The 27314-nt window shown below is 33.8% G+C and overlaps 1 protein-coding gene across 1 annotated transcript in view; it reads right to left on the reverse strand.

Annotated features, from left to right (window-relative positions):
• Window positions 1-27314, reverse strand: part of LOC102510113 (ATP-binding cassette sub-family A member 3) — a 79178-nt gene that overhangs the window by 14388 nt on the left and 37476 nt on the right. Inside the window, 8 exon segments of the mRNA XM_032460902.1 lie at window positions 8927-9101; window positions 15130-15159; window positions 15161-15305; window positions 20483-20695; window positions 23625-23833; window positions 23994-24243; window positions 26546-26690; window positions 26722-26850. Coding sequence (XP_032316793.1) covers window positions 8927-9101; window positions 15130-15159; window positions 15161-15305; window positions 20483-20695; window positions 23625-23833; window positions 23994-24243; window positions 26546-26690; window positions 26722-26850 — 1296 coding nt within the window.

The raw sequence follows: 27314 nt of genomic DNA on the forward strand, positions 1-27314 counted from the left end.
TCTCACGTACAACCTAAGTTTTGAATAATTAATAACTCATCAGAAGACTGAGGATGGGGAGCAGAGGAGAAGAAAAAGTTATTTCAAATCACAGGAAGAGTGTGAATTAACATGCTAAAGTGTGTACTTCATATCTTTTTAATTTTTTATATCTTTAAAAATTTTATTAATAAATCACTTTTTCCAAGATCAAATAGGAATAGGAGTTAATAAAACTAGCAAGGCTTAACTAGACATTTCCTGAGAAACCCACTGGACCATATGGCCTATATTTTCAAAGTAACTATTACAAAATAATATTGCTTCTTAGTAATCTGGACCAAAAAGCTTCAGGAAACTGATCTCAAGATGTTAGAACAGAAATTTGACATAATTTTTAAGACCATTTTGTCCAGTCACTTCAGAACACATTGATTTTTTTAAATTTCCACAGATTAAGAAATTAGGATCACATAGCCTATTGGGTTAGAATTGGACACCTCATGAAAAGCTGAGATCAATTAAATGTGATTTATTACAATTACAGTATGTTCAACATTGAAAGGCTAATAAAGGATTCACTCGTTCTCTTATAAGGGAGATAGAAAAAATCAACAAGGCTTCACATAGAAAAATTTTAAGACAAAATGGCAACATGAGGAGATATGTGGACCTGTGAAACTGGTAAAAATTATTTAAATAATAACTATTTAAAGCCTTTGAAAATGATCCTAAGGGCATAATACATCAAATGAAGAAACATTTATTCAAGAAAATCTACTAAACTTGGTAAGAACAAAACCCTGTGGCATTTGAATCATGACCCACTTCTTTGCTCCTTTCTCTCAGCTCTTCAATCCAGGCAGGTGCAGCCAAGAACAGGGGATTCTCTCTTCCCACACCTTACAATCAAGGGCTAAGGCATCTTCTTGGGAAAGGAAGAATGTTAGCATTTCTCATCCCAATCACCATCTACCTGTTGCAGAGGCTATATTCTGGGTGAGTGTAATTGCATATTTGAAGTTCCCTTCATCCACCCAGCCCCGCACATGGGGTGGAGGCTCTACTTTGTGTTGGTGTGGTATACGGGGCTCTAATTCACTCTTAAGGCAGAAACTTCATGCTGGAAGGGGCAAGCCAAGAAGACCAGAGATTACTATCCCCTACTGAGCACCCAGCTCCTGAAGTAGAGATGTCCCTCAAGTGAGAAGCACACCACTGTCCCTGTCCACAGCTTTGGAGACACGGCTCAGAGGTTTTTCCCAGGGGTAGATTTTGGCTGTAAAAAAGAGAGGGCATATGTTCTACCCCATAGAACTGTCTTTATTTAAGACAGTGTGGGGAAATTCAAGCCTAAGGATCCTCTCAAAACAATGGATGTTTAATGTAAAGCAGTTAAAGAAATGACTGGTAGCTTTATTAGAGATATAAATCAACCATAGGCGAGAGAACCAGGGAAAGAAATAGCTATGAAGAGCCCTTCTGGGGCAAGAACAAATCCTGTACACTTATCTCTAACTACTGCAAAGGAGCCCAAATTTAACTGAATTAGTCTGTGGAGCAACTTATGCCTTAGGGCATTGTTGAAAACAATACAGAAATAAGCCAGCAATTAGTGAAGCTTAACAGCTGGGTACAGTAATGGAGAGACAGTCAGAGAGTCCTGTAAAAATCACTATTATTACAGAATGACTGTGCCCATGCTCAGGTCTGTGTCACTTGAGAAACAACATCAGAGACTTCGCATTACAAGAAAAATAGACTTCACTAAAACAGCCTAGACAGTTACTAAAAACTAGCAAACAGCAAAAAGTCCCTGTGGAAGGATAGTACTCCACATAATTTACCTATTTTAAATATTCAGAGTTTAGCAAAAAAAAAAAAAAAAAAAGAAAAAAGAAAAAGAAAAAAAGACATGAAAAGCAATAGAAACTGTGTCCCATACACCTGAAAAAAGCAGGTAACAGAAACTGCCTATAAAAACCATCACATGTCAGATTTAACAGACAAAGGCTTCAAAGTAATCATTACAAATATTTTCAAAGTAAAGGAACCATGCCTGAGGGTGTAAAGGGAGGTATAATGGCAATGTTTATCAAAGAGAGAATATCAGTAACAAGACAGAAATGATTAAAAAGAATCAAATAGAAGTTCTGGAATTGAAAAGAATAATAACTGAAATGAAAAACTCATTATGGGGCTCAACTGTAGTTTTCAACTGGCAGAAGAAAGAATTAGAAAACTTGTAGATAGTCAGAAAGAGAATATGAAATCTGAAGGGTGGAGAGAAAAAAGAATCAAGAAAAATGAACACCACCTCAGAGAAATATGGGGCACTATTAATTTCAGCAACAGATACATAATGGGAATGTCAAATGGAAAATAGAGAAGGAAGCAGAAAAATTTTGGAGGAGAAATGGCTGGAAACATTCCTAATTTGATGAAAAACATTAATCTCCACACCTAGAGCTTAGTGAATGCCAAGTAGGATGAACACAAATAGATCTGCCCACAAGCATATCATAAAAAATGCTAATGCCAAAGACAAGGAGAAAGTCTTGAAATCAGCAAGAGAAAAACTCTTGTCGTAAGAGATTCCTGATAAGATTAACACCTGACTTTTCACAAGAGACAATGGAAAGTGATGCTACATGATGTTGGATTACAAAGCCGCACTGCTCACTCGTACCCTCCCCGCCAAAACCCAATGATTTAACAAATAGCTGCAGAGAAAATAGCTCTGGGAGGGCTCTGGAGTACAATAAGGAAGCTGCAGCAACCCAGTGGAGCACAAAACCCAAGGATGGCCACATAGAAAAGCAGAGGATACATTTTAGCTGTGTCAACCCATCCCCTAGCCTGGCATATATTGGCACCAATGAGAAACTTTTTTCCTGTAACTTTCCTCCTTAAGAGAAAAAGAGAGCATGAAGACTCCTTTATTGTTGAGGACATCAGCAGCTCTCACCACTGCTAGGGAAGACTTCACTGCCAAAGACATTTGCAATCTTTAATAATGCTAAATTCAGCTGATGGAGCTGACCAGAATTTATGCCACTGTGTAACACTCCCATCCTGAGCCAGAGCTTCTGCTGCACTCTACCCAGCTGGCGCCCTTGCACCCATATATAGGTGAAGGTCTTTCCCTACCTAAGCCAGTCCTAAAACCTGGAGGAGATAACTGCTCCTACTAATGTATAGACATCTACACAAGGTCACAAAGAACACAAAAAATCAAGGAAATATGACAGCACCAAAGGAATAGAATAAATGTCAATTAACTGATTCCAAATAAATAGAGATTTTAAAATTACCTGACAAAAAATTCAAAATAATTGCTTTAAAGAGTGAGCCACATGAGAACACAAACAGACAAGTCAGTGAAATCAGGAAAACAATATATTAACAAAGAGAAATTCAATAAAGAGCTAAAATCATAAGGAGAACTAATAAATTTAGTAAAGTTGCAGGATATAAAATTAATATACAAAACCTCTTGTGTTTCTATATGCTAATAACTATCAGAAAGTGAAATTAAGAAAACAATCACATTCCTATTTACATAAAGAAGAATAAAATACCTAAGAATAAATTTAACCAAAGTGGTGAAATTCCTATATACTGTAAGACATTGATGAAAGAAACTGAAGAAGACACGACAAATTGAAAGATATTTCATGCTCATGGATTGGAAGAATTAACATTGTTAAAACTAGGAGATTGAGCTAATCAGTCAATGGTGGAGACACAACTGATTCATAAAAATACAGTTAATCCAAAAGAAGACATGAAAGGAGGAAAAACCCCACAAAGTATAGATGTGAAAACAATAGAAAATAAAAAGCAAGAATAGTGAGTTAAAGACCAACCACATAAAAATTACATTAGTGATAAGTGTCCTAAATTCTCCTATTAAAAGGCAGAGATTGTCAGATCGAATAGAAAAAGGCAAAGTCAAATATGTTTTCTACAAGAAACCCATTTAAACACAATAATATAAACAAGTTAAAACCAAATAATAAAAAAGAAACATGCAAAACATATACAAAAGATTTGGTAAGCGAGGTTTTACATATATATATATATATATATATATATATGTGTAGTATATATATATATACGTGTATATATGTATATATATATATATATCTCAAAGTAAATTTTAGAGCAGAGCATCACCAGAGATAAAAAAAAAAAGGAAACTATATAATGATAAAAGACCAATTCATTAATAGGACCTAATAATCCTAAATGCACATGCATCTAATATCTGAGTCTCTAAATACATAAGGCCAAAACTGAAAAACTAAAGGAGAAATAGGAAAATCCTCTGTCATCCTTAGGGTCTCTAACACTAATCTCTTGACAATTGGTAGAATAGGTTGATAAAAAACAGTAAGGATATAGAACTGAACAATATTATCAAACAACTTGATCTAGTTTACATGTAAAGAATATTGCACCCAAAAAGAGCAGACTATGCTTTCTTTCAAGTACACTAGGAACTTATGTCAAGATAGAGATATATTCTGGGCCATAATATAACTCTTCATAAATTTATGAAGATGGAATAGGTATTCCAAAAACAGTAAAAAAAATTATAGTTAATAGCAGAATGATAGCTAGGTAATTTTGAAATATTTACAAGTTAAACAGCACATTTTGTAAATAACGATACACACAGAAAGAATCAAAAGATATTAGAATGCTTAGAAGATAATAAAATTAAAACACAATGTAACACACTATACCAAAATTTGTAAGATGCAGCTAAAGCAGTGCCTAGGGAGAGAATTATATAAGTAAATATTTATACTGAGAAGGATAAAACTCTAAATGATCCAAACTTCTACAAGAAGAAACTAGAAATAAAAGTAAAATGAAATAAGTAAACCCCTGAGAAGCAGAAAAAAGTGATAGTGACAAGATATACAGTATATATTTTATATAGTAAAAATGATTTTTTTCTGGTCTCATTCAGGACCTCTCAGTATCATCAGTTTTCATGCCTCCTATCTCCTTTTATCTAGAGCAGTTAGTTTTTCTTATATTTTCATAACCTTAACATTAAAAAGATTTATTTTTAATTGAAGTATAGTTGATTTATAATGCTGTGTTAGTTTAAGGTATAAAGCAAAATGATTCAGTTATACATATACATATATCTATTCTTTTTCAGATTGTTTTCCATTATAGGTTATTAAAAGATACTGAGTTTCCTGTGCTATACAGCACTTCCTTGTTTTTTTTTTTTATCTATTTTATATATAGTAGTGTGTATGTTAATCCCAAAAAAACCTTGAGAAAAATGACAATGAGAACACAACCATACAAAATCTATGGGATGCACAAAAGTGCACACACACACTATCATCCTAGTGCTTCTATTTCTCTGGAGAACCCTAATACAACTGACTACAAGAAACTCACTTTACATTCAAAGGCACAAACTGATTGAAAGTAAAACATGTTAGAAATAAAGAGGGACATTTCATAATGATAAAAGGTTATTCCATCATGAAGGCATAAAATTTTAAACACATATACAGCTAAGAACAGAGTCTCAAAATATATGAGGCATAAAATGGCAGACATGAAAGAGACAATACAACAATAATAATTGGAGACTTCAGTACCCACTCCCAATTACTAGGAGAACTAAGAAGATGAACCAAACAACACTTTAAACCAACTAGACCTAACAGACATCTTTAGAACACTATATTCAACAATAGCAGAAGATGTATTCTTCTCAAGTGCCCACCGAACATTTTCCAGGACAGACCATATGCTAGGTCATCAAACAAACAAATTTACAGGGATTGAAATAATACAAAGTATGTTCTCTGATGACAATACAATGAAATTTATAAATCAATAACAAAGGAAACACATAAACATGTGGAAATTAAGAAACATTGCAAGATAATCAGTGGATCAAGTAAGAGATAACAAGAGAAATTAGAAAATTCTTTGAGATGAATGAAAATTAAGACATAACAGAACTTATGGAATGCAGTTAAATTAATGCTTAGAGGGAAACTTATAGCTCTAAAAACATATGTTTAAAAAATAAAGATCTCAAATCAAGAACATAATTTTCCACATTTAGACACTTGAAAAAGAAGGGCAGGTTAAACCTAAAGCAAACAAAAGGAGGGAAGTAATAAACATTAGAGAAGAAACTAATAAAGTAGAAAATTTAAAAAATAGAGACAACCAATGAACCCAGTTGACTCTCCACAAAGATGAGCAAAATTTACAAAACTTTATCTAGAATGACCAAGATAAATTTTTTTCTTAGAAATAAGGGGATATTATTAATGACTTTATATGAAAATAGAAAGGGATTATAAAGGAACACTATGAACAATTGCAGGCCAAATAAATTAGATAGATGAAATCATAAAGATTTCAAACACAAAAATTACTACAAGTGACTCAAGAAGTAATAGAAAATCTAAATAAATGTATGACAAGTAGAGAGAATTGGTGAATCAGAGAAAAATCACGAAACAGATATTTTGTAGCACTGGTGCAGGTATAGAAATCAGAACCTGCCAGGGAAGTTGGAAGCCAGCCACTTACAACTTGTGGACGGGACTTTGAAGGAAAGCTTGTATAGAGGCATACAGATGGCTATTGTTTCTGCATTAGAGCTTGGTTGCCTGCCAGTTAGCAGGGCAAGCAGTTCGAAGAAGAACTGGATGTAAACTGGGGGAGAGCATGAACAAGCTGGATTCCACTGGCACCTCTATATCTATTTTTCACTGTCACTAATCACAATGATTTTAAGAGAGTAAGGTGTTGCTGCTTAGATTCTGCCTTCAAAATCTCATATGAATTTCTTGTTTGACCAACTCTAAACTGAAACAGTACAAGAAAGGAGGTCTGGAAAATATGGTTCCAGCTTATCCAAGTGGGCATCATGCCTTGGTACATTATAGTCAAACAGGAGGAAATGAAAGATAAACAGAAACTCTTGAAGACACCCAAAGAAAAACATATGTATTTTATAAAACAGAACAATAATTTGAATGACTGCCATATTCTTTTCTGAATTAAAATAAGCCAGAAGACAGTGAAATGACATTGTTAGAAGTGCTGAGAAAAACACCCAACTACTATTAACCCAGACTTCTGGAAAAAAGCAAAAAAATATACTTCAAGAATAAAAATAAAGATATTTTCAGGTAAATGAAGATGAAGATATTTCTTCTCCAATTTTTCACCAAAATAAATGATGAAAGTTTTCAACTTAAAGGGAAAGGATAGAAGAAAGCTCATATTCAGGAAAGAATGAATGGCACCAGAGATTTTAAATATCTAGGTAACCATAAAAGCATTTTTCCTATTAATTACTTTGAAACAAATGATGTTTTAAGGTAAAATTACAGTATAATTTTTCATGGTTAAAAATGTTAAGGACATATATAGATGTAAGACACATGACAACTATAGCATTAAAAACAGTGAATGGTAGAAACGGACACACAGTTTCATGTTTTCTACATTTTACAATATAAACCCTAAAAAAAAAAATTAAGTATATATTTTGTAAACACTATACCAGACACTAAAGGCAATGCAAAGAAACACAGCTAAAAATTCAATTGAAAAATCAAGATGGAATTCCATATATATTCAAGTAATCCAAGGCAAGGCAGGAATGGGAAAGCAGAGACACAAAAAACAGAAGGGACAAACAAACCGAACAATAAAGGTGGTAGATAAAATTTCAACCATATAAATGACTGAACTCTCAGTTTTAGAAGTCAGAGACTACTAGAAAGAATAGCATTAAGACCCAACTACATGCTGTTTACAGTGAGTCACAGAAGTTTGAAAATAACTGGATGTAAAATGATACACCATGCAAATGTAAGCGTAGGAAGACTGGAGGTGCCATGGTAGTACCAGAAGAAACTTATTTGAAGACAAAGAATATTACCAGAGATAGAGTGATATTTTATAATTCAATTCAGGAAGACATACAATAATAAATGTTTATTGATAGATACTTAAAATACATAAAGAAACAATCAACATAATTAAAGGAAGAAATAAATAAACTTACAATCAGGATCAGAATCTTAGACCCTTTTCTTAGCAATTGATAGATCAGTCAGACAAAAATACCAGTTAACAACTAGGTTGTGTAAACAATACCATCAATCACCATAACCTAGTTGATATTAATAGGACCTTATAACAAAACAAATGAAAAATGCACTTATTTCAAGTGCACATGGCACATCATGAAGACTGATCATATTCTGAGCTATAGAACAACTATCAATGGATTTTAAAGGATTGAATATAGAATGTTTCTTTAACCATAAAGCAATTAAGTTGACTCAATAATACTGTATCTAGCAAACTCCCAAATATTTGGAAATTAATCTACAGACTTTTAGGTAACCCATGCATCCAAAAAAGAAATCACAACAGAAAATTAGGAAATACTTTGAACATTTGAGGGCTAGTAATATATAAGAAATCAATTTTTTTCAGGGTACGGCTAGAGCGCTGTTTATAGGGAGATGTTTATTTAGCTTTAAATGTTTATGTATAAGGAAAAAAGAAACACCTAAAGAGAATGCTTCGGGCTTCCCATAAAAAAATCTAGAAGAAAAGGAGAAATGTAAAACAAAAGTGAATAGAAGCAAGGAAATGATAAAAATAAAAACCAAAATAAATCAATGAAAGAGAAAAAGCCAAACAATAGAGAAGGTTAATGGAGACAATTTGGTTCCTTGAAACGAACAAAGTGAATGCAGTTTATTGTAGGTAAATTATACCTCAATAAGTTTTAAGAAAATATATTTCTGTGGACGCATTTTTCTTTTATTCAGTAACTGATATATTCGTATGTAGATACAGGGTTTTTAGGCCCATTGTTCCATTTCCTTAGAGTTATTCTTAAGATCTATGCTTAATTACTCACCTTTCTGAATGTCTTATAGATACCAAAGTAAATGTATTGATTGAAAAATGTTCTTAATTTCCACAAAGTAGTGTCCAAAAACAAAAGCAAGAGAAGAAAAATAAAGCCTGTGGTACTCATCATAATCATATACTTTCCAATCATTTGTTCTTCCATAGAATAAATATTCTTTGCACTATATGAGACTGCAAAAAAAAAAAAAAAAGAGGGAGAGATATCTTACTGTAGAACACTGACACCATAAACAAGGCCTAAGGAGACAATCAAGAGGAAGGAATATAGGATAAAATGAAATATTAGGTTAAATTGAGACAAGTAAAATATTTAGAGTGAGAGAAGTGATTATCTTTTTACAAAAATACCATTTGAACAACGAATTTTGGAGACTGATCTTCATAAATATATGTTAATCAAGTAAGCTTATAAATGTTAATATATTTATGTATATGTTTAATAATGATTGCATGTCATGAAAACTAGGCTTCAAATCATTTCAGAAGTGTGAAACCTTAAACTGACAATTAAAAGAAAGTATTAGAGTGCAAATACCCTAGCAAAAGATAATGTTTATAAAAAGTAAAAATGACCATTAGTTGACACATTTTGAACTTTCTTGAGAAGTTAATGAGTAAAAAGAACAGAATTCCTGTCACAAGAAAATTAGAAAGTCACCCTCCTTTAAAAAAAATTTTAAATGGTTTTATACTTAACAGAAAAATTGCAAAGAGAATATAGAGAATTTCATATACCTGCACTCTTGTTTCCCTAATTATTAACAACATACATTAGTAAGGTACATGTTATAATTAACGAACATTATTATTAATCAAAGTCCCTGATTTATTCAAATTTCCTAGATTTTTAAAATGTAATGTTCTTTTTTTGATCCATGATCCAATGCAGAATCCACATTACATTTAGTATTCATGTCTCTCTAAGTTCCTCTTGGTAGTAATGGTTTCTCAGGTTTTCCTTATTTTTGATGACATTAACAGTTTTGTAAGATGTCTCTCAATTAGGATTTGTCTGATTTTTTTTTTTTTTTTTGTCATAATTAGACTAGTCTTATTCGGAGGTTTGGGGGAGGAAGATCACAGAGGTAAAGTGCTATTTTTAACTCATCAGAGATAAAAAGAGATACATATGGGTTCTGGTCTTATATTTGGGTCTTTCATCCATTTTGAGTTTATTTTTGTGTATGTTGTGAGAAATGTTGTAATTTCATTCTTTTGTAAGTAGGTTGTCCAATTTTCCCAGCATCACTTATTGAAAAAACTGTCTTTTCTTCCATTTTATATTTTTCTCTTTTTGGTCATAAATTGATTGACCATATATGCCTGAGTTTATTTCTGGCTTCTCTACTCTGTTCCATTGATCTATACGTCTATTTTTGTGTACGTCACCATACTATTTTGATTACTGTTGGTGGAAATGTAAATTGGTACATCCACTGTGGAAAATAATGTGAAGGTGCCTCAAGAAATTAAGAATAGAACCACCATATGATCCAGTGATTCCACTCCTGGGTATATACCTGAAGGAAACAAAAACACTAATTTGAAAAGGTACATGCATCCTAATGTTTTTACCAGCATTAAGAATGTTTCATATTTGGCTACTGAACTCTCTTTTTTTAGGATCATATTTTATAAGTTTTTGTAGTTGATGTATAGAGATGCAATTGAACTTTATGTTTGTGTTTATTTTTCATTCATCTACCACATTAAACTCTTACAAAGTCTAATAATTTATAAGGGGATTCTTTTAGATTTCTGCGTAGACCATCACGCCTAGTATTGGTTCATCTTTTCCATTCTTCACACTTTAGAATTATGTTTTAAAAATACTTGATTCATACAGAAGCTTATATGTATAAATTGTAAGCATAATATCATAATGGAATCTATAAACCTAGCTCCCCCAAATGAAAAGTTTCCAAATAATTTGTGAATACTTAATGTTTTCCTTCACTTTTCTATCCTCCAGAGGTAACCACTAAGATGAATCATTTTCTGCATCACTATTTTACATAGATACAAGTGGCCGTCATACACACACACAAATATATATACACGCACATATATATTTCAGTAAATAATATTACAATTTTAAAATTTGAACTTAAAGTAGTATACTATACTCTTGGTAGTCTTCTTGAACTTGTTTTCCCTCCATGTTACAATTTCTAAAATCTGCAAACCTAAAGTGAAATTGAACTAATAGTACAGTAAAGACCACTCCCTCCATGTAGTATCAACCCATTTGCTCCCTTGCCTTGCATCCACTGTATGTATATTTCTAGTTAAGTTATCTCTGTGGTTTTTACAAGACTATTTTCTCATGTTTCATTTTTATTTTTTGTCTTGTCATACCTCGTTTTGTATGAATGTTGGCTATCCCTGTTGTGAATTGTTTTGAATTTTCATGGATCATCAAAATAATCATTTTATGGAGTAACGATGATGATTTTGAGCTAATTACTTGGCTGCTTACTTTATGAAAGCTATTTCTGTTGGTAGGGTAAAATAAAGGTTCTGCTGCAGATAGTGGTGGTGGTGGTAGTATGGATATAGTTTTCTGATTCCCTGATAACCTTTTGTTTCTGCAATACACTTAACTTATGCTAGTTTTCCTTCTTTTTATACAACATCAAGTGCCCAAGGGATAATTCTGCCTTCCGACTTGTTCTTCTCAGAACTGTTGCCTTCTCAAGAAGAGGATTTTCCAAAAGTACTGAGATGCCAAGTCACAGATGCAAGAAACTCAGAGAATTTAAGCAAAAAAAAAAAAAAAAACAAAAACAAAAAACAAAAAACCAAAAACCTCCCAAACCACTGATATACATCATGAAAAGAATACAGACTGAGAATAAATGATTTAAAAACACATGATGTTAGAAAATAAAACCCCCAAATGGATCATGTAGCAGAAAGTAACAAAGAACATAAATTAATGTTAGAAAACAAACAGAATAGAAAGAATCAATAAATATGAAAGACTTTTTTGAAAAGGCTAATATAGTTAATAAACCTCTAGTAATACTGGTCAAGAAAAAAATACAAATGGAAAAAATTAGTAATATCATGAATGAAAATGGGGATATCACTATAGAACTTACAGGTGTTAAAAATACCATGTGATACTATGAGAAAATTTACTCCTATACATTTGAAAATTTAGGTGGAATGAATGATCTTACAAAAACTCTATTAAATCCTCTCTCCAAATTATTAATAGAATACCCAAATGATCTTATCTTTATTAAAGAAATATGATCAATAATTAAAATTCTTCCCAAAGAACATCTCATTGCACAGTTATTCCATTTATTATTTAATTTATTATTTAATATTATAAATTCAGCCTATATAATTCACTATGTAATTTAATAGAATAAATATGTGATTTAGTAGAACAAAAAGAAAAATCATTTACATGTCTCAATAGAAGCAATAAAAAGCATCAGATAAAATTGAAAAATTATTCATAATTGAAAAAACTCTTACCAAACGTGTGATAGAAAGAAACTTCCTTAATCCAGGGAACTGGGATCTTTTGAGTCCCAATTCTGGCTTATAAAAGCTGAGTGACATAGGGGCACAATTTCAGTGGAAAACGTTCACTGTGAAATTGGAACAAAACTGGATGTCTGTTATCACCACTTTGATCCAGTTTCAACTATATATCCTTGACAAAGCAGTCAGTCAAGAACAGGAAATAAATACATATGATTGGAAAAGAAATACACTATTAGCATCTGCTTTGAATGTATACATTGAAAATAAAAAGCAATCTACACATAGATTATTATTTTTAAAATATTTAATTTATTTATTGTTGTATTATTTAATTATTTTATTTTTGTGGGTGGGGGGGGTAGTCAAGTCCATTTGTTTTTAGAGGAGGTACTGGGAGTTGAACCCAGGACCTCGTGCATGCTAAGCATGTGCTCTACCACTTGAGCTATACCCTCCCCCCTCACATAGATTATTAAAGTTAATAAAATAACTTAGCAAGCTTAATATATAAAAATAAACTCTTTTAACTGTATTTCTCTATATCAGCAACAAACAATAAAAATGACACCTCAAAAAGTGATACTATTTATAACAGTATCAGAAGATAGGAAGGAATAAAGCTAACAATATATTTGCATATCTCTAAACCAATAACTACTAAACAGAATTAAGTAAACATAAGGAAGACCTAAGTTAAAAATGGATGGTAGAACTAAATAAGTAAAGGAATGTACCAACTTTACAGATTGTAAAACTAAAAACAGTAAAAATGTTAAATCTTTTTAAATTGTTCTATAAAATTAAAGCAATCTCAGTAAAAATCCTACTAGGTTTGTTTTTCTTGTGTAAAGAAAAGCTAATTCTTAAATGTATATGGAATTGCAAAGTAACATGTTCCAATTTCAAAACTCACTACAAAGCTAAAGTAATCAAGATGGGTGTGGTACTGGCATAAAGATAAACATATATATCAATAGAATACAACTGAGAATCCAGAAATAAACCCATACTTCTAAGGTCAATTGATTTTAACAAAAATGCCAAGTCAATTCAGTGAGGGAAATTCATAGTGCTTTAAATGAAGAGTGATGGAACAACTGGATATCCAAAAGAATCAAGCTGGAACCCTATCATACCTTATGCAAAAATCAACTAAAAACTTAAAATATAACAGCTAAAACTATAAACGTCTTAGGAGAAAACATTGGAGTAAGTCTCTGTGAGTTTTGATTAAGCAGTGATTTGACACCTAAAGTGTACAAGCAATCAAATAAGCAATAGATAAACTGGACTTCATTGAAATTAAAGACGATTGTGCATCAAAGGACACTATCAAGAAAGTAAAAGCCCACAGAATGGGAGAAAATCTTTGCACACCGCATAACAGAGAAAGGTCTAGTATCCAGAAATTATAAAGGCAAACAGCCCAATTTAAAAATGGGCAAAGAATTTGAATAGACATTTCTACAAAGAAGACATACAAATGGACAATAAGCACATGAAAAGATGTTCAATATCATTGATCATTAAAGAAATGAAAATTGAAACAACAATGAGATACAATTTCACACCTACTAGGAAGGCTAGAATAATAATTAAAAAGGAAAATGACAATTGTTAGAGAGGATCTGGAGAAGCTGGAAGCCTGCTGCATTACTGTACAGAAACAGTCCCAGGTTCTATGGACACTCAGTAATAGCATGGCTTTCCAAGTCACTAAATTTTACATTTAACTTTTCCTTTCCATTTTTTTCCACATTGTCCCACCCCTGAAAGTTTACCGTCCTATAGTTTAGAACTGTTTGAATACACAACTTCCCTTTGAGGTCACCGACTACTGTTCTAGGTAGGACTTGGCTTACTAAGTACTACTCCTTCCTTTCTCACTCTCCTCACTCTTGACAAAATAAGATATTTTAAGAATTATCTAATAAATGACAGAGTGACACCCTTAGGGATTTCTGAGTTTAAGATGAATTTTTATCCTTTTCATTTACCCAGATCTGCAGTACTGTTCTTCTTCTTTCTGCCTCTCTTCCCCCATCCTACTGCTCTTTATCATCCCATCACTACATCCCAACTTTTATCTATTTATTTAAAACAGTTGAGTTCCTCCATGTTTTAAATACTATATTAGACACTAAGGGGTGGAATTTTTTATCCATTCCTTCAAATAAGTTGTGGGCAGGTAAGTGTGTGTGATTGTGAGGGGTGATGGTGGTGGGAGGTAACAGAAGTAAATACAATGCAATTATGATACAAATTTGTCCCCTGGAGGTTCTTTCCTGTAGGTGAACTGCATTATGCAATGGAAGAACCTACACTTTGAATCCCGGTTCTGGTCCGTAAAAGTTGTGTGACATGAGGCATAGAGTCAGATTCCTCAAAATGAATATAAACACAGATAACTTGAGATCATAAAGATTTAACATCATGAATGTAAAGTTACCAGGTGGTTGATTATTAGTAGCTCTGACTTCTGTATCTGATGACTACTTTACACTTACCTTGGATTTGCCTTTGAGGCATCATTATATTTACAAAGGCTTTTCCTCAGTCCTGTAAAACAATGCGTACTGAACATGTGTCCTGACTTTCTTGTTTGCAATAAGGGCAGATTCCCCACATCTTTCATGGGCTGAGCCTGGGACTAATTTCCTAGAGACTTAGGAACCCTCAAGATACTTACTTGCTTTACTACAATTTAAGTGGGCAGGAGGTTTTTCTGCAGGAGCACCATTTCTTCATCTGGTAGAAAGTAAAATAACCAGCAATGCACTTCCCAAGGTTGTAATTGGGAAATAGCAGTAATACATTAAATATGAAGTTTCTGGTGGCGTTTGACATGCCATGTTGAACTTCTAAAAAAAAAAAAAGATAAAATTAGGTTTCATTATAGGAAATAAAGTATCCCCAGGACAACGAATCCCCCAATGATGATCAAACCAAGCTCAAGAGATTAAAAACCAGATGATTATATTTGAAAAACACTAATTACTTTCCAGTAAGTTTGTTCCAGCTGATATCTGGTGTCACAGTTTGTGTTGATGATTGCAGAGTTCTGAAAAGTATTTTTGGTGAAGTCCACATAATATGTCTTCCTGGTAACTGATATGAACAGGAAACTACTATTGTCTGTTTTTCACATTTCTAATCCTAATTGGTCAATTAAAGGAGTAAAGCAGAGGTGTGAGAGATAGCCTAGAACTCAACAGTACCAAACAGGTAGGGAAACTACAACATATTTGAGAGTAGAAAAATCTTCAAAGAAACCAGCTGAGATAATGAATGTCTCTCCTCCAAAGAATGCATTTAATATCAATAATAATTTGAGACTAAATTCCTAGAGATATGAATGTGCTTAATTTATGAACTGCCATATTGAATTTTGATAATCACTTCAGGTTTTTGGGAAAAAGATAAAAGGCTAGTTAGAGAGAAAGTTCTTGAGCAAAGACAGATGGCCCAGTATTGAAAGCTCAAGTGTCAAAGACATGGCAGTTCTGTCCTATGTAGATCTTGACAAAGAAATAATTGATCCAGATTAAAGAATTCTGGTTGTTGGTCACTCGAACAGATGCCCAAAGTGGCACTAATTATGCCCAGACTAGCACTTTCTAGTCGAACTTCTCATGATTATGGAAAAGCTCTGTAGCTGTGCCAATACACACATGTGGCTATGGAGCATTTGAAATGTGGCTAATGTGGCTACGGAACTGAATTTTAAATTGCACTTAATTTCAATAAATTTAAGTTTAAATTGCCAATGGGGCTGGTGTCTACCATATTACATAGTATATAGAAACAGTCTAATATCTTTTGACTTATACCTGTAGCTGTCATAAATATCTTCTCACTTCCAAAGAGTAAAGATCTTTCTAGGCGAGGAAGAGAAACAGAGTATCTTACCTGTCAAAGGGATGAATGCCTCTTTGGGGATGGGGAAAGGTAAAAACTGACAAAAAGGTGTTATTGAAAATAATTATCATCCACTTCAGCATGGGTGCTGTACGTTCAGAACGGAGTATCAGTCAACTAAATTGTAAACTACTGTAAACGACTGGTGTGGCCACCTTGATGTATACCTGATGTAATATGAATTCTTTTTACAGAACTCTAGGGAAAGCTATGTTTTACATGTGCTCTTTTGGCTTGCCCCGGCATCTGTTATTCATACGCTGGTAATAGTGCCCCAGATTTTATAGCATTTATGAATAATGGTAGTTTCTTTCTAGTCTGCTTATATTTTATTTATTTTTCTACATAATGGAATTGACAATAACAGTCACACTCATCTAGTTCCTCATTTTTAAAGGGAACTCTTTACTAAGCCACTATTGAATGTTGTATTTGCGATTGAGTTTTGCATATGCATTTGCCCTTTATAAAGTCAGTTACATTTCCCCTAGTCTTAGTTACTAAGAAATTTTATTATATATCATTGATTTTTTTGCTACTGAGATGATTGTTTCCCCCACTAGTTCATTAAGATAGGAATTATATTTATAGATTTTCTAATATGAAAGCAACCTTCTTAGATTCAGTTTACCAATCTTTTGTTTAGAATTTTCGAACTCATGTTTATGAATTAAATTAGTTTATGATAATCTTGTCAGATTATGGCATTAGGCTTTTGCTAATCTCATAGAAGGGGTTGAAAGTACTAGCATGTTCTTTTCTGTGCTACCTGGAAGAATATATAGAACTCACCAACAGTGTTATCTATGCTTTGTTTTCTTTGTGAAAATAATTTAATTATTAATTACTTCAATGCTTGTAATACAATTCAAATTTTCTAAGACCTCTTAAATCAGATTTAGTAATTGCACTTTTTCTAGAAATGGAAAATTTTACTTGAAGTTTTTCCATTTGTTATCCTAACTTGATCATATCCTCTTATTTTTCATTGGTGTAACATTACATATAATACATGTACATATATATATACACATGTGTATGTAACAACTAGACATATAAAACATTTGTATACCTAACATTTATTTATTTTATCTTCATCATCTCACCATTTTGCCAATTTTATCCCCCCAACTAGTTGATTAGGGGCTCTGAGGGTATACTCTGTTGTATATTTACTTTCCATTTGGTTAAGTTTTGCTCTTATTTGTTCTTTACTTATACTTTTTGTGTTTATTATGATATTATTTTTCTAACTATTTTAAGTTGGATGGTTTGTTAGTTAGGTTTTAGCCTTTTCACTGTTAATAGTTAAAGCTATAAAATCTCTCTTTAGCTTCAAGGGTCCCTGCGATCCCTAGCCCTAGACACAAGGGGTGGGCCAGAGCTGGCTGCCCGGGCCAGGCAGAGGGACGGGACTGACTGTGCAGAGGCAGCCTCAGGGGGCTGGAGTGTGTTATGCACCATGGCTGGGAGTGTATACAGGACAGAATAGACTCTGTCACCCATTAAAAAAAAAAAAAAGCAACACTGCTGGTGCGAGTTGGAGGGAGGGGACAACGCAGCTGGGCCATAGTCTCTGTCTGCAGGCCCGTGGCACCATCACTGGTGCATTCTCTGGAGAAGAGAGGCAGGGCTCAGCTATAGCCACCATATTTGCTGGTGCGCGGCTCCCAGGTGGAGGTGAGGTTGAAACATGACTCCGTACCCAGGGGCTTTGCAACTTCATAGGTAGGACTGAGATTTGTTTATACCCCAGGCAGAGGGGACCGTTTTGCTCCTCGGGTGTATCTCTAAGATAAACAGGCAAGGAGTTCTGGCACACAGTGGAGGCATATTATATATGTATACTGTACATACGCAGTACATGCATATATATGCTCTATTATTTATTATATATTTCTATGATATAGATTCTATATTTTTGCGCAAATACTTGGGATTCTGTTACTATTTAAATATCTTAAACATACCTATGTTAGATTCTGTTCTAAAACCTCTCAAAGCTTAAAATTTGCAGGTCTGATTCTGAGTCTACAGTTTGCGGTTTTTTGCTACCATGAGCTCTTAAGATCTGTTTCTTTGTTCTTTTAACTTGATCTCGGGTTATCCGGAAAACTTAGCTGTGGGACTACTTTGAAGTCTTGGAATTGTGTATACCTTTGCCACTCACCTGGAGACACAGCCAACTGAGGTTATTTACAATAAATGATCAGATTATGTTTTTTGGCTTACACGGGCACTATAATTTCAGGATCCAAGCTTACATGAGTACTTGCAAGTAGTTACAAGTTCCAAAGGAAACCACTGTGCCTTAGTCTAGTGCCAAATCCAAACTCTGCAGATTTCCTTTCCATGCCCGATTGTGGCATTGGTTAAATTTTGTTCGCCCTTGTAATGAGCACCTAGCCATTTGAACTTCCAATTTTAGACAGGAATCTAACTAAGCCATTGTTGTATTTCTATACTTTTCATTCTAATCTCTGTTTCTTACAACTTATGGAAATAGAAAATTAAGGTCATCAGATCCTGTCAAAAACCTCAGGTCAAAACTAACTTTAATGCTGTTTACCTTCAAGGTAAACACTTGCTTTCACTTTATTCTTGAACTCTACCAATTCTATACTTTCTTCTCAGTTCATTATTTTTGGCTGAGTATCATTCACAGAGTTTGTTCTGCTGCTGAAAAGTGGAAGCTTCCTCTGACCTTCTAGTTGAAAATCTACTAGGTATTTTTTGTTACTGTTGTTTGTACCCTTCACGACCCTTTGCGATACATTTCTCCCCAAAAATGTCTCTTAAATTTTATAAAACAGTAATTTCTTCTTTTTGTTATCCTCACATAACTATTCCTCTTCTCTATAGTCCCTTAAATAATTTCATTCTAGGTCCTAACCTAGAGGGCTCACAAACTCAAATGCTTTCAGGTGAGTCTTCTCCATGTAACAGAATATTTCTCTTTGGAAAGGTGTGCAAAAATATACAGATATTTGCTTCCTGTAATTTGGGAATTCCTTTGTGAGAATGAGTGCTAAGGCTTATCTCTTCTAAGTTTTTTTGTCTGCTATGCGTGCCTTGCTGATGTGAGATGCTCATTCCTGAAGGAGTTTGCAGGCAGTTTGTGTACGACAGGTGAAGGGCTAAAGGAAGGCGGCAGGAAGCCAGTGCTTATGGGGCTCTGCAGTCACAGGGAGGCCTGGAGTGGTGAAGCGTGTAAGCCGGTTCGGGTTCATCCTGTAGAGTGATTCAACAAAGCTCTCTCTTAAGAGTAGTCTCTCTTTTAAGAACTCTGTTTATAATAATGGTCAGTTTAGTTACTATCTCCCCAATTCTCAAAATCAAACAAGAAAAGTGTGGAGATACAAATTTAAGAATACTGCAGAAACTGGCCCAGAAGGAAGGAAAACTGGCTTAGTTATAATTATGTCGGGTACATACAGAGTCTTTCTTCTTTCTGGAAAATCTTGTTAGGGTGCTCAGGATTCATTAATTCATTAATCAAACATTGATTAATGCGGCTGTTATTCAGCACCACACCATAAAACCTTCTCTCAACAAGACTGCTGGCTTCTCCTAAGAACTCAAGATTCTCCTCTACTCTCCCTTCTTTTCCCCACACTACAAAATGCCACAGTATCAAGGGATAACACTCTTAAACACAATCATGATCTAATATATTTGAGATATAATTTATTCTAACTTTCTGAGGTCTGCCCTTCTCAGAAGAAAGTTGCTTTTTATGTTCTCTCTCTCTCTTTCTCTCTGACAAAGGAGTCAATGAATCTCAGGGAAAAATGCTCCTATATTTTCAAAATCCAGTGCAAAACAGATTCTTCAAGTTATATGTTGGAGCTACAAGATGTGGGGTTACAGAGGAGGAATCTTGTCAAAGAACCTGTAGGTCACGTTGAGTCCCATCACCTCAAAATGAGGATTCCCAGCTCTAACACAATGCCTAGAACATCACAGGCACTCAAAATAATTTTATTGACTTACATCAAGCTTAGGATATTCTCAAAATCTAGAATTTAATTTTATACTAATATCTGTAGTCCATGCCCTGCTTATTTACTTACTGCTGCCTTCCAGGGAAAGAGAAATTTTGTGAAGTCCTTACCCTTACCGAACTGAAATGTGGCATCTATGAGGAAAGTGAAAATGCCTGAGAGGTAGTGGAATAGCACAAGTTTGATGTAGGCAGAAGTACTTCTAGTAAACAGGTAGCTCAGCAGGTACACAAGGGGAATGGCAGACCAGCCATACAGCGTGAAGATCAGCATAGTGTCCAGAAAATGGTAATCAGTGACATATATATCCAACTGGCAGTACTTGAACACTCCCTGAAACACAGGGTACAGAGATAAAGTCGAGGTGAAGGGTAAGTGCAAAAATAATTCAACCTAGAACATTTACAGAAGGAGTCCTATCTTTATTTAGTACAGATATGTTCATTAATTAAAATCAATTTGCCTCTTAAAAAAAGGCTTAGCCTATTAGGATGAAGTAAAATACTTCCACATCTTCTTCATTAGAGGACAGTCGAGTGGGGAGAACCACTGTAATTCCTCCCTTTTTAACTTGGGACAGTTTTTAAAAAATCCATAAACGAAGTCATTATACTTTCCCTCAATAATCCTAACTCTCAGTTTTCCCAGAAAGTAGATTATTTCTCCAAAGAGAGACTATTTCTATAGAGATGTTCCCTCTGACTACATACCTTACCTATCACTGCTATCTGCCTTCAAACTGGGTCTGCTGGTTACGTTCTACTCCTCCAGCTCCATTACATTCACCTAAGCAACTCTGGGACTTCTTTCTTAAATTTTTCTAATAGAAATTGAAAACCACACAGTGAAGCACAAAATTAGAGGGACCTAAATTGAACAGACGGTGGTGGTGGAGAGGAAACTATAGTTGTTAAAGGAAATAAATATCTGGATATCTATGTCTCATTAGTTAGTAACTGCAGTTTCTCTACAAATATTAGGGTTGTCCCTTTGTGCAATTAGCAGGACAACCAAGAAGTAAATAGTAAGGTAAGCTAAGAGGGGTCGTATTACGGTTAATAACTGGTGTTCTTGGTGGTGGTAGCAATAGCAATGGAGAGGATTAGTAGATTGTAATTCAGTCTATGGCTAAGGTTGTTTTGTTTTTGAATGAGTATACTGTAAACCTAAAGAATAAAACAAGGAGGTAGTCAAGTAAAAGTTGGAATAGTCTAAAAATCTCTGTGTTTGAAGGCTTATAATCCTTCAGTATCACAAATCATAATCTATTTCAAAGAAAAGTTGAATTCCTAGTTGGAAAATAAGCAGAACACTCTGTTTTTGAACAAGAATGCCATGCATTATGAATATATAGATTTTACCCAAATTAATCTATAAATGAATATGCAAAAAAGGTTTTCAAGTAAGAAGTTTAACCTTTAATGTGAACTGTAACACATACCTAGAAGACTGCATGAATATAAATGAATGATCACAAAACAATCCATGAGTAACTACCACAACACCAGTACTTATATCAAAGAAACTTATATCATGAACTCCTCCAGATACTGTAAAAGTAACCACTTTTCTAACTTTTATCATAAACACTTCTTGTCATTATATTTTTTTACAGTATTATCACATTGGCATGCATCTCTAAATAATAAAGTACAGTATTATCTGCACTATGAACTTTTTATGAATGTAATTATACAATATATAACCTTTTGTATCTGGCTTCTTTCACTCAGCATTATATTTGTGAGATCCTCCCACGTTGTTGAATATAGCCCTCGTTAATTCTTTTTTATTAATTATAGTTGATTTACAGTTATTAGTTTCAGGTGTACAAAATAGTAATTTAATATTTTTATAAACTATATTTCATTTAAAGGTGTTATAAAATGTTGGCTGTATTCCCTGTGCTCTACAATATATCCCTGAATCTTATTTAGTTTATACATAGTAGTTTGTACCTCTTAATCCCCAATCTCTATCTTGCCCCTTCCCCATCCTTCCCCCAACTGGTAAATACTACTTTGTTCTCTATATCTTTAAGTCTGTTTCTGTTTTGTTACATTCATTTGTTTGTTTTACTTTTTAGATTCCACATATAAGGGATAAAATATAGCATTTGACTTAATTCATTAAGCATAATGCTCTCCAGGTTCATCCATATTGTAGCAAATGGCAAAATTTCATTATTTGTATGACTAATATTCCATTACACATATTTTAAATATATATATATCTATATATATAGATATAGATATAGATATATATGCCATAATATATATTATTGCAAATGAACTATACCTATACAAAAAGTTAAAAATAGAATTATCATTTAGTCCAGCAATTCCACTCCTGGGTATATACCTGAAGAAAACAAAAACAATAATTTGAAGAGATATGTACCCCCCAAAGGTTATAGCAGCATAATTTACAATAGCCAACATATGGAAGGAACCTAAGTGTTCAGCAACAGATGACTGCATAAAGAAGATGTGGAACAGATAGATAGGTAAAGAGAGAGAGAGAGAGACAGATCTGACAAGTGGTAGTTCTATTGTTATTATTATTATTTTTTTTTTGAGGAGCCTTCATACTGTTTTCCATAGTGAATGCACTAATTTACGTTCCCACCAACAGGGGCACCATTCCTGTCCGATGCCTTCCCCCCCGCCCCCATCCTACCCAGTTACATGGAGATCTTCCTTGAAGCTTTGGTTAGGAACTTTAACAGGAGGAGGACTGGGAGATAAGATTTAGATTTAGTTATAAACAAACCACACACTGAATCCCAGGATAATGTCTGGGTAATAGCAGATGTTCAATAAAATTTTTAAAATAAATTGAGAGAGACTCAAAGAAAACGCTGACAATAGTATAACTAGAAGGTCTGGTAGAGAACAAAACTGGACAAGACAAGGTAGTATGTATACTTCCATGTAGGTATGTAATAAGAGTATAAGTACCTCTTATTACAGGTAGGAACATTCCCACTTTCAGAGAGGTTTTTGGGGTCACCATAAAATGATGAGGAAACAAATGGGGAACTAGTCCACGAGAGGTCTTTGTGCTTTTGCAAAGAAGTTATTTTTGCCTAATGAAGGAATATGAGAAAGTGTCTACAATGAGACTTCGGCACTGTGTTTTTTAAGATAATGAGAAAAGATAGTTTATCAGCAGTTAGGTTTATAATATAATTAGATAATAGGAATTTTCCATGGGGTACAGAAAGAAAATAAGTCCTCAAGAAACTTTATCTAATACTCACTAGTATTAGGCAGCAGGTAACGAAGAAGATGATGAAATCCCACAGCAGAGCAGAAACCCAGTACACAAGGACAGAGACCCCACTCACAAACTGGATGTGCTTTGCCTTGGAGACCCTCTCACTCACTGTCTGGAGACAAAAACTACTGATCAAAAGAGCCATGCCAAGATGTACATGTAAGGCCACTGAATCTCCACTTGTTATCCTACAGAAGAAGGAAAAAAGGTAGATATATCAGACAATCAACATAGCAGAAAATACAAGTTTCTATAAATAGCTTTTATTTAATCATATAAGCATAATCATATATGGTGAGAAAATGCATGTAAAGTGTTAAGTTCAAATTTAATTAAAGAATAACATACTTTCCACTGGGTTCATTTTCAGTAGGGCGTGGCTGAGGTTTATTGGAGATTGTTAAGGAAGCATTAGAGCCAGAAACTGACTTGAAAAGAACGTTGTCTAACATTGCCAGGGTCAGAGATGGTGAATGATATGCTTGATTGTTGAACAGAGCAGTAAATATTATTTGATTTGCCTTCACCTCAATGGAAAATGCAACAATGCATAAGTGAATACAATCTTCATTTTCCATCAAGTATTTCAGTAGGTCACCTAGGATGAGGAAGCAATATTGATCGATTTATCCACAATACAGATCATCTACAATATATATTGAAGAAGTACAAATAACTTTACTTGGTTCTTATCCTTTTCAATATTCTCATAATCATTATTTAAACATTTGCCATTCTCCCTAAGCATTCTATTCCATCATTAAATTCCCAAGCTCTCTCATTTCATAGCCTATAACCTAAACTCCTACTTCACTGATAAAACATAGACAACATGGTATATATTCTCTCAACTTATTTATCTATCATGAACTGATCTATAAGTACTTAATCTTACAGATTTTATTTTATTTTATTTCTTATCTTACAGCAGACAAAACCTTCCTCTGAGAAAATAGAAAAGCTGGATTAAAAAAAATAAGAAATCACCTACTTGAAGGTATTAGATATCTAGGAAAGTAATCAACATTTGGGGACTAAGACCCTGGAAAGAATGAAAATATACTGGAGCCAGCTAAACAATCTATACCTCTTTTTCTTTTGAGGGTTTTTAGATTTGTAAATGGTGGAGGTGACTTGGTAATTTCTCAGGCTTGTAGTAAGTTTCATGAAAGGATATACCCTAGGAATAAGAGTGAGTAAGATTCAGACCAGTTCTTACAAAAATGTCAACCCAACCTCAAATCACTTAAATCCTTGAGTGGATTTCGATATTTTCTTAATCTTACCACCTGCCAGAAGTTAAATAAAAACTCTTCTGGAGAAGATAACCTTATGCAGAATCTTTATAATTTTTATACACAATCTCTAACATTCAACTTAAAAATTGCTAGGTATACCAAAGACAGAAGCAAGAAAAGCACAGATAGTAGAAACAGATGCATAAGTAAAGTAGGTATGAGAGAAAGAGAACTTACCAGAGAACTGGATTCCATATAAAGAATCAAAAGTTGATATTAGAATTGAAAAAGTTGGTTATAATTAAGAAACCAATATATAACACATAACAGATTGGACACAAATGAAGAGTAGAATGTGAACTGGAAGACAGATTGATTAGAAAATAACCCAGCTAAATGGACAGTGAGAAAGAGGGTGGGAAACAAGAAAGAAGACATGAATTATCAATATTTTGGAATGATCAAGGAAAATCACTACAGATCCTGCAGTCATTACAAGGATAGCAAATGGACACTATGAATAACTTTATACATATAAATATGACAACTTAGATGAAGTGAACCACATCTTCAAAACACGAAAGGAGTATACTGTAATTTAAAAATAACAATTTCATGAGTCAGGACACTTCCTTTATCCTCTCTCTTTACTGTGTGGCCATGGTTTAAAAATGCTCATCTATTATTCTTGTAGGGGAGGAGGAATAGAGACAATTAATTGTAGTCAGCTAATCTATTATTGTAAGTTGTAGAATCAGGATTATGTTTATAAAGAAAAATCAGCATTTCTCAATGTATTATCATGCTTCACAGTAAAGCCTCAAGGAGAGAAAAAAATACCACACAGGCTTTGCAATCCTACAGGCTGCTTGCTAACCCAAAGGAACAGGATCCATCAGGTGGCAGTTAAAAAAAGTATCTGGGAGGAAATTATTACATGAAAGAGAAGACACTTTATGTTCAGAGTGGTAATGCAGTGCAGTGAGTGGTTAAGTGTGTACATGTCAGGCAGAACTGGATGTCTGATTTGGGGCAAACTACCAGACTTTCTTAAATTTCTGTGCTCCTCATCTAATTGATGGTAATAAAAATATCTACTAAATAAGGGTGATTACTCTGATAATCAGGCAGGTAAAGTGTTTTATCAGGGGTTTTGCCAAAACAAGTGCTTGGTAAGTGTAAATCATTACTACTACTATCTTAAAAATAAATATATTCTGAGGAGCTAGCCCATTAAGTCTCCAGTATCCCTGTTTTTGATATGATAGGTTTAGGAGACTGAGGAATAGCTTTCGGGACTTGGGACCACCATTCCATGCTGTAAGGTCTGGATTCATGTGATACATTGCATTCTGGCCAGACTTCAAAAAACAACTCATGCTTAACTTCACAGTAACATGTGTTTTGGCACTTTTTTTTTTTTTTTTTACTTGAAGGAACAACAAATGCCTTGTAGACAACTCATAGCCAAAGTGCTTCTATTAATAATTAACCTTTTGGGACTTACTATGCCTTAAGGAGGGCATTTCTGGACTCTAATATAGCTTAATCTATGAAATTGTTGATTAACAGGTGGCCAAATATACAGTTAAGATCTTTCTTTGCAAGTCACACAATGAGATCTTCATCTAAGAGCAGTCTCTTTTTATCAATGAGCCTTACCTTGTACTTCCCTGAGTGTTTGTTTTTCAGACTCTAGCATACTCTTAAGATGCTGCAGGAAAATCAGAGTCAAATTGGAATTCCCAGAAATAGATATAGGCACAATAGTTTGACCATATTGACCCAAGTCCATTTGTCTGGCCTTCTCGTCATTATTACTGTGAAAAAATATCAACCTCTGAGAGAAGAAAGATAAGGGAACCTAGAAGTGCCAGTATCTGTAGCAAAATTAGATTCCAGTTGCGCCAACTGAACATCGCTCTCTTCATGAACATGGCACGGAACTGCTGGTGGTAGAGGGGATACTAAAGAAAGAAGAGAGAAACATAACATTACAATATTCATAGACCTAAAAAAGTCATTCATGTTGAAATTCATTAAGATGAACACTTTGGAATTTTATGGTACAAGCTACATAAAGTTTATACAGATAATACTTGGAATAGAATCTAAGCGTAACACATGATAGTATGATCAGTCTTTTGCTTGTATAAGGCAGAGGTCAACAAACTGGACTGTTTTTGTAAACAAAGTTTTATTAGAACACAGCTATACCCATGCATTTCTGTATTGTCTATGGTTTCTTTTGTGCTACAATGACAGGGTTGAGTGATTATGCAACCATATGGCCCACGAAGCCTTACATATTTATTATCCTTTTATATATCATTTGCTGACCTTTGCTATAAGGTATTAAATAAAATGTTTAAGATCTGACTTTTGATATAAATACTTAAAATCTCAACAAGATGATTTTCCTTAGGCTCCC

The sequence above is a fragment of the Camelus ferus genome, chromosome 18, assembly GCF_009834535.1.
Source record: "Camelus ferus isolate YT-003-E chromosome 18, BCGSAC_Cfer_1.0, whole genome shotgun sequence".
Lineage (NCBI taxonomy): Eukaryota > Metazoa > Chordata > Mammalia > Artiodactyla > Camelidae > Camelus > Camelus ferus.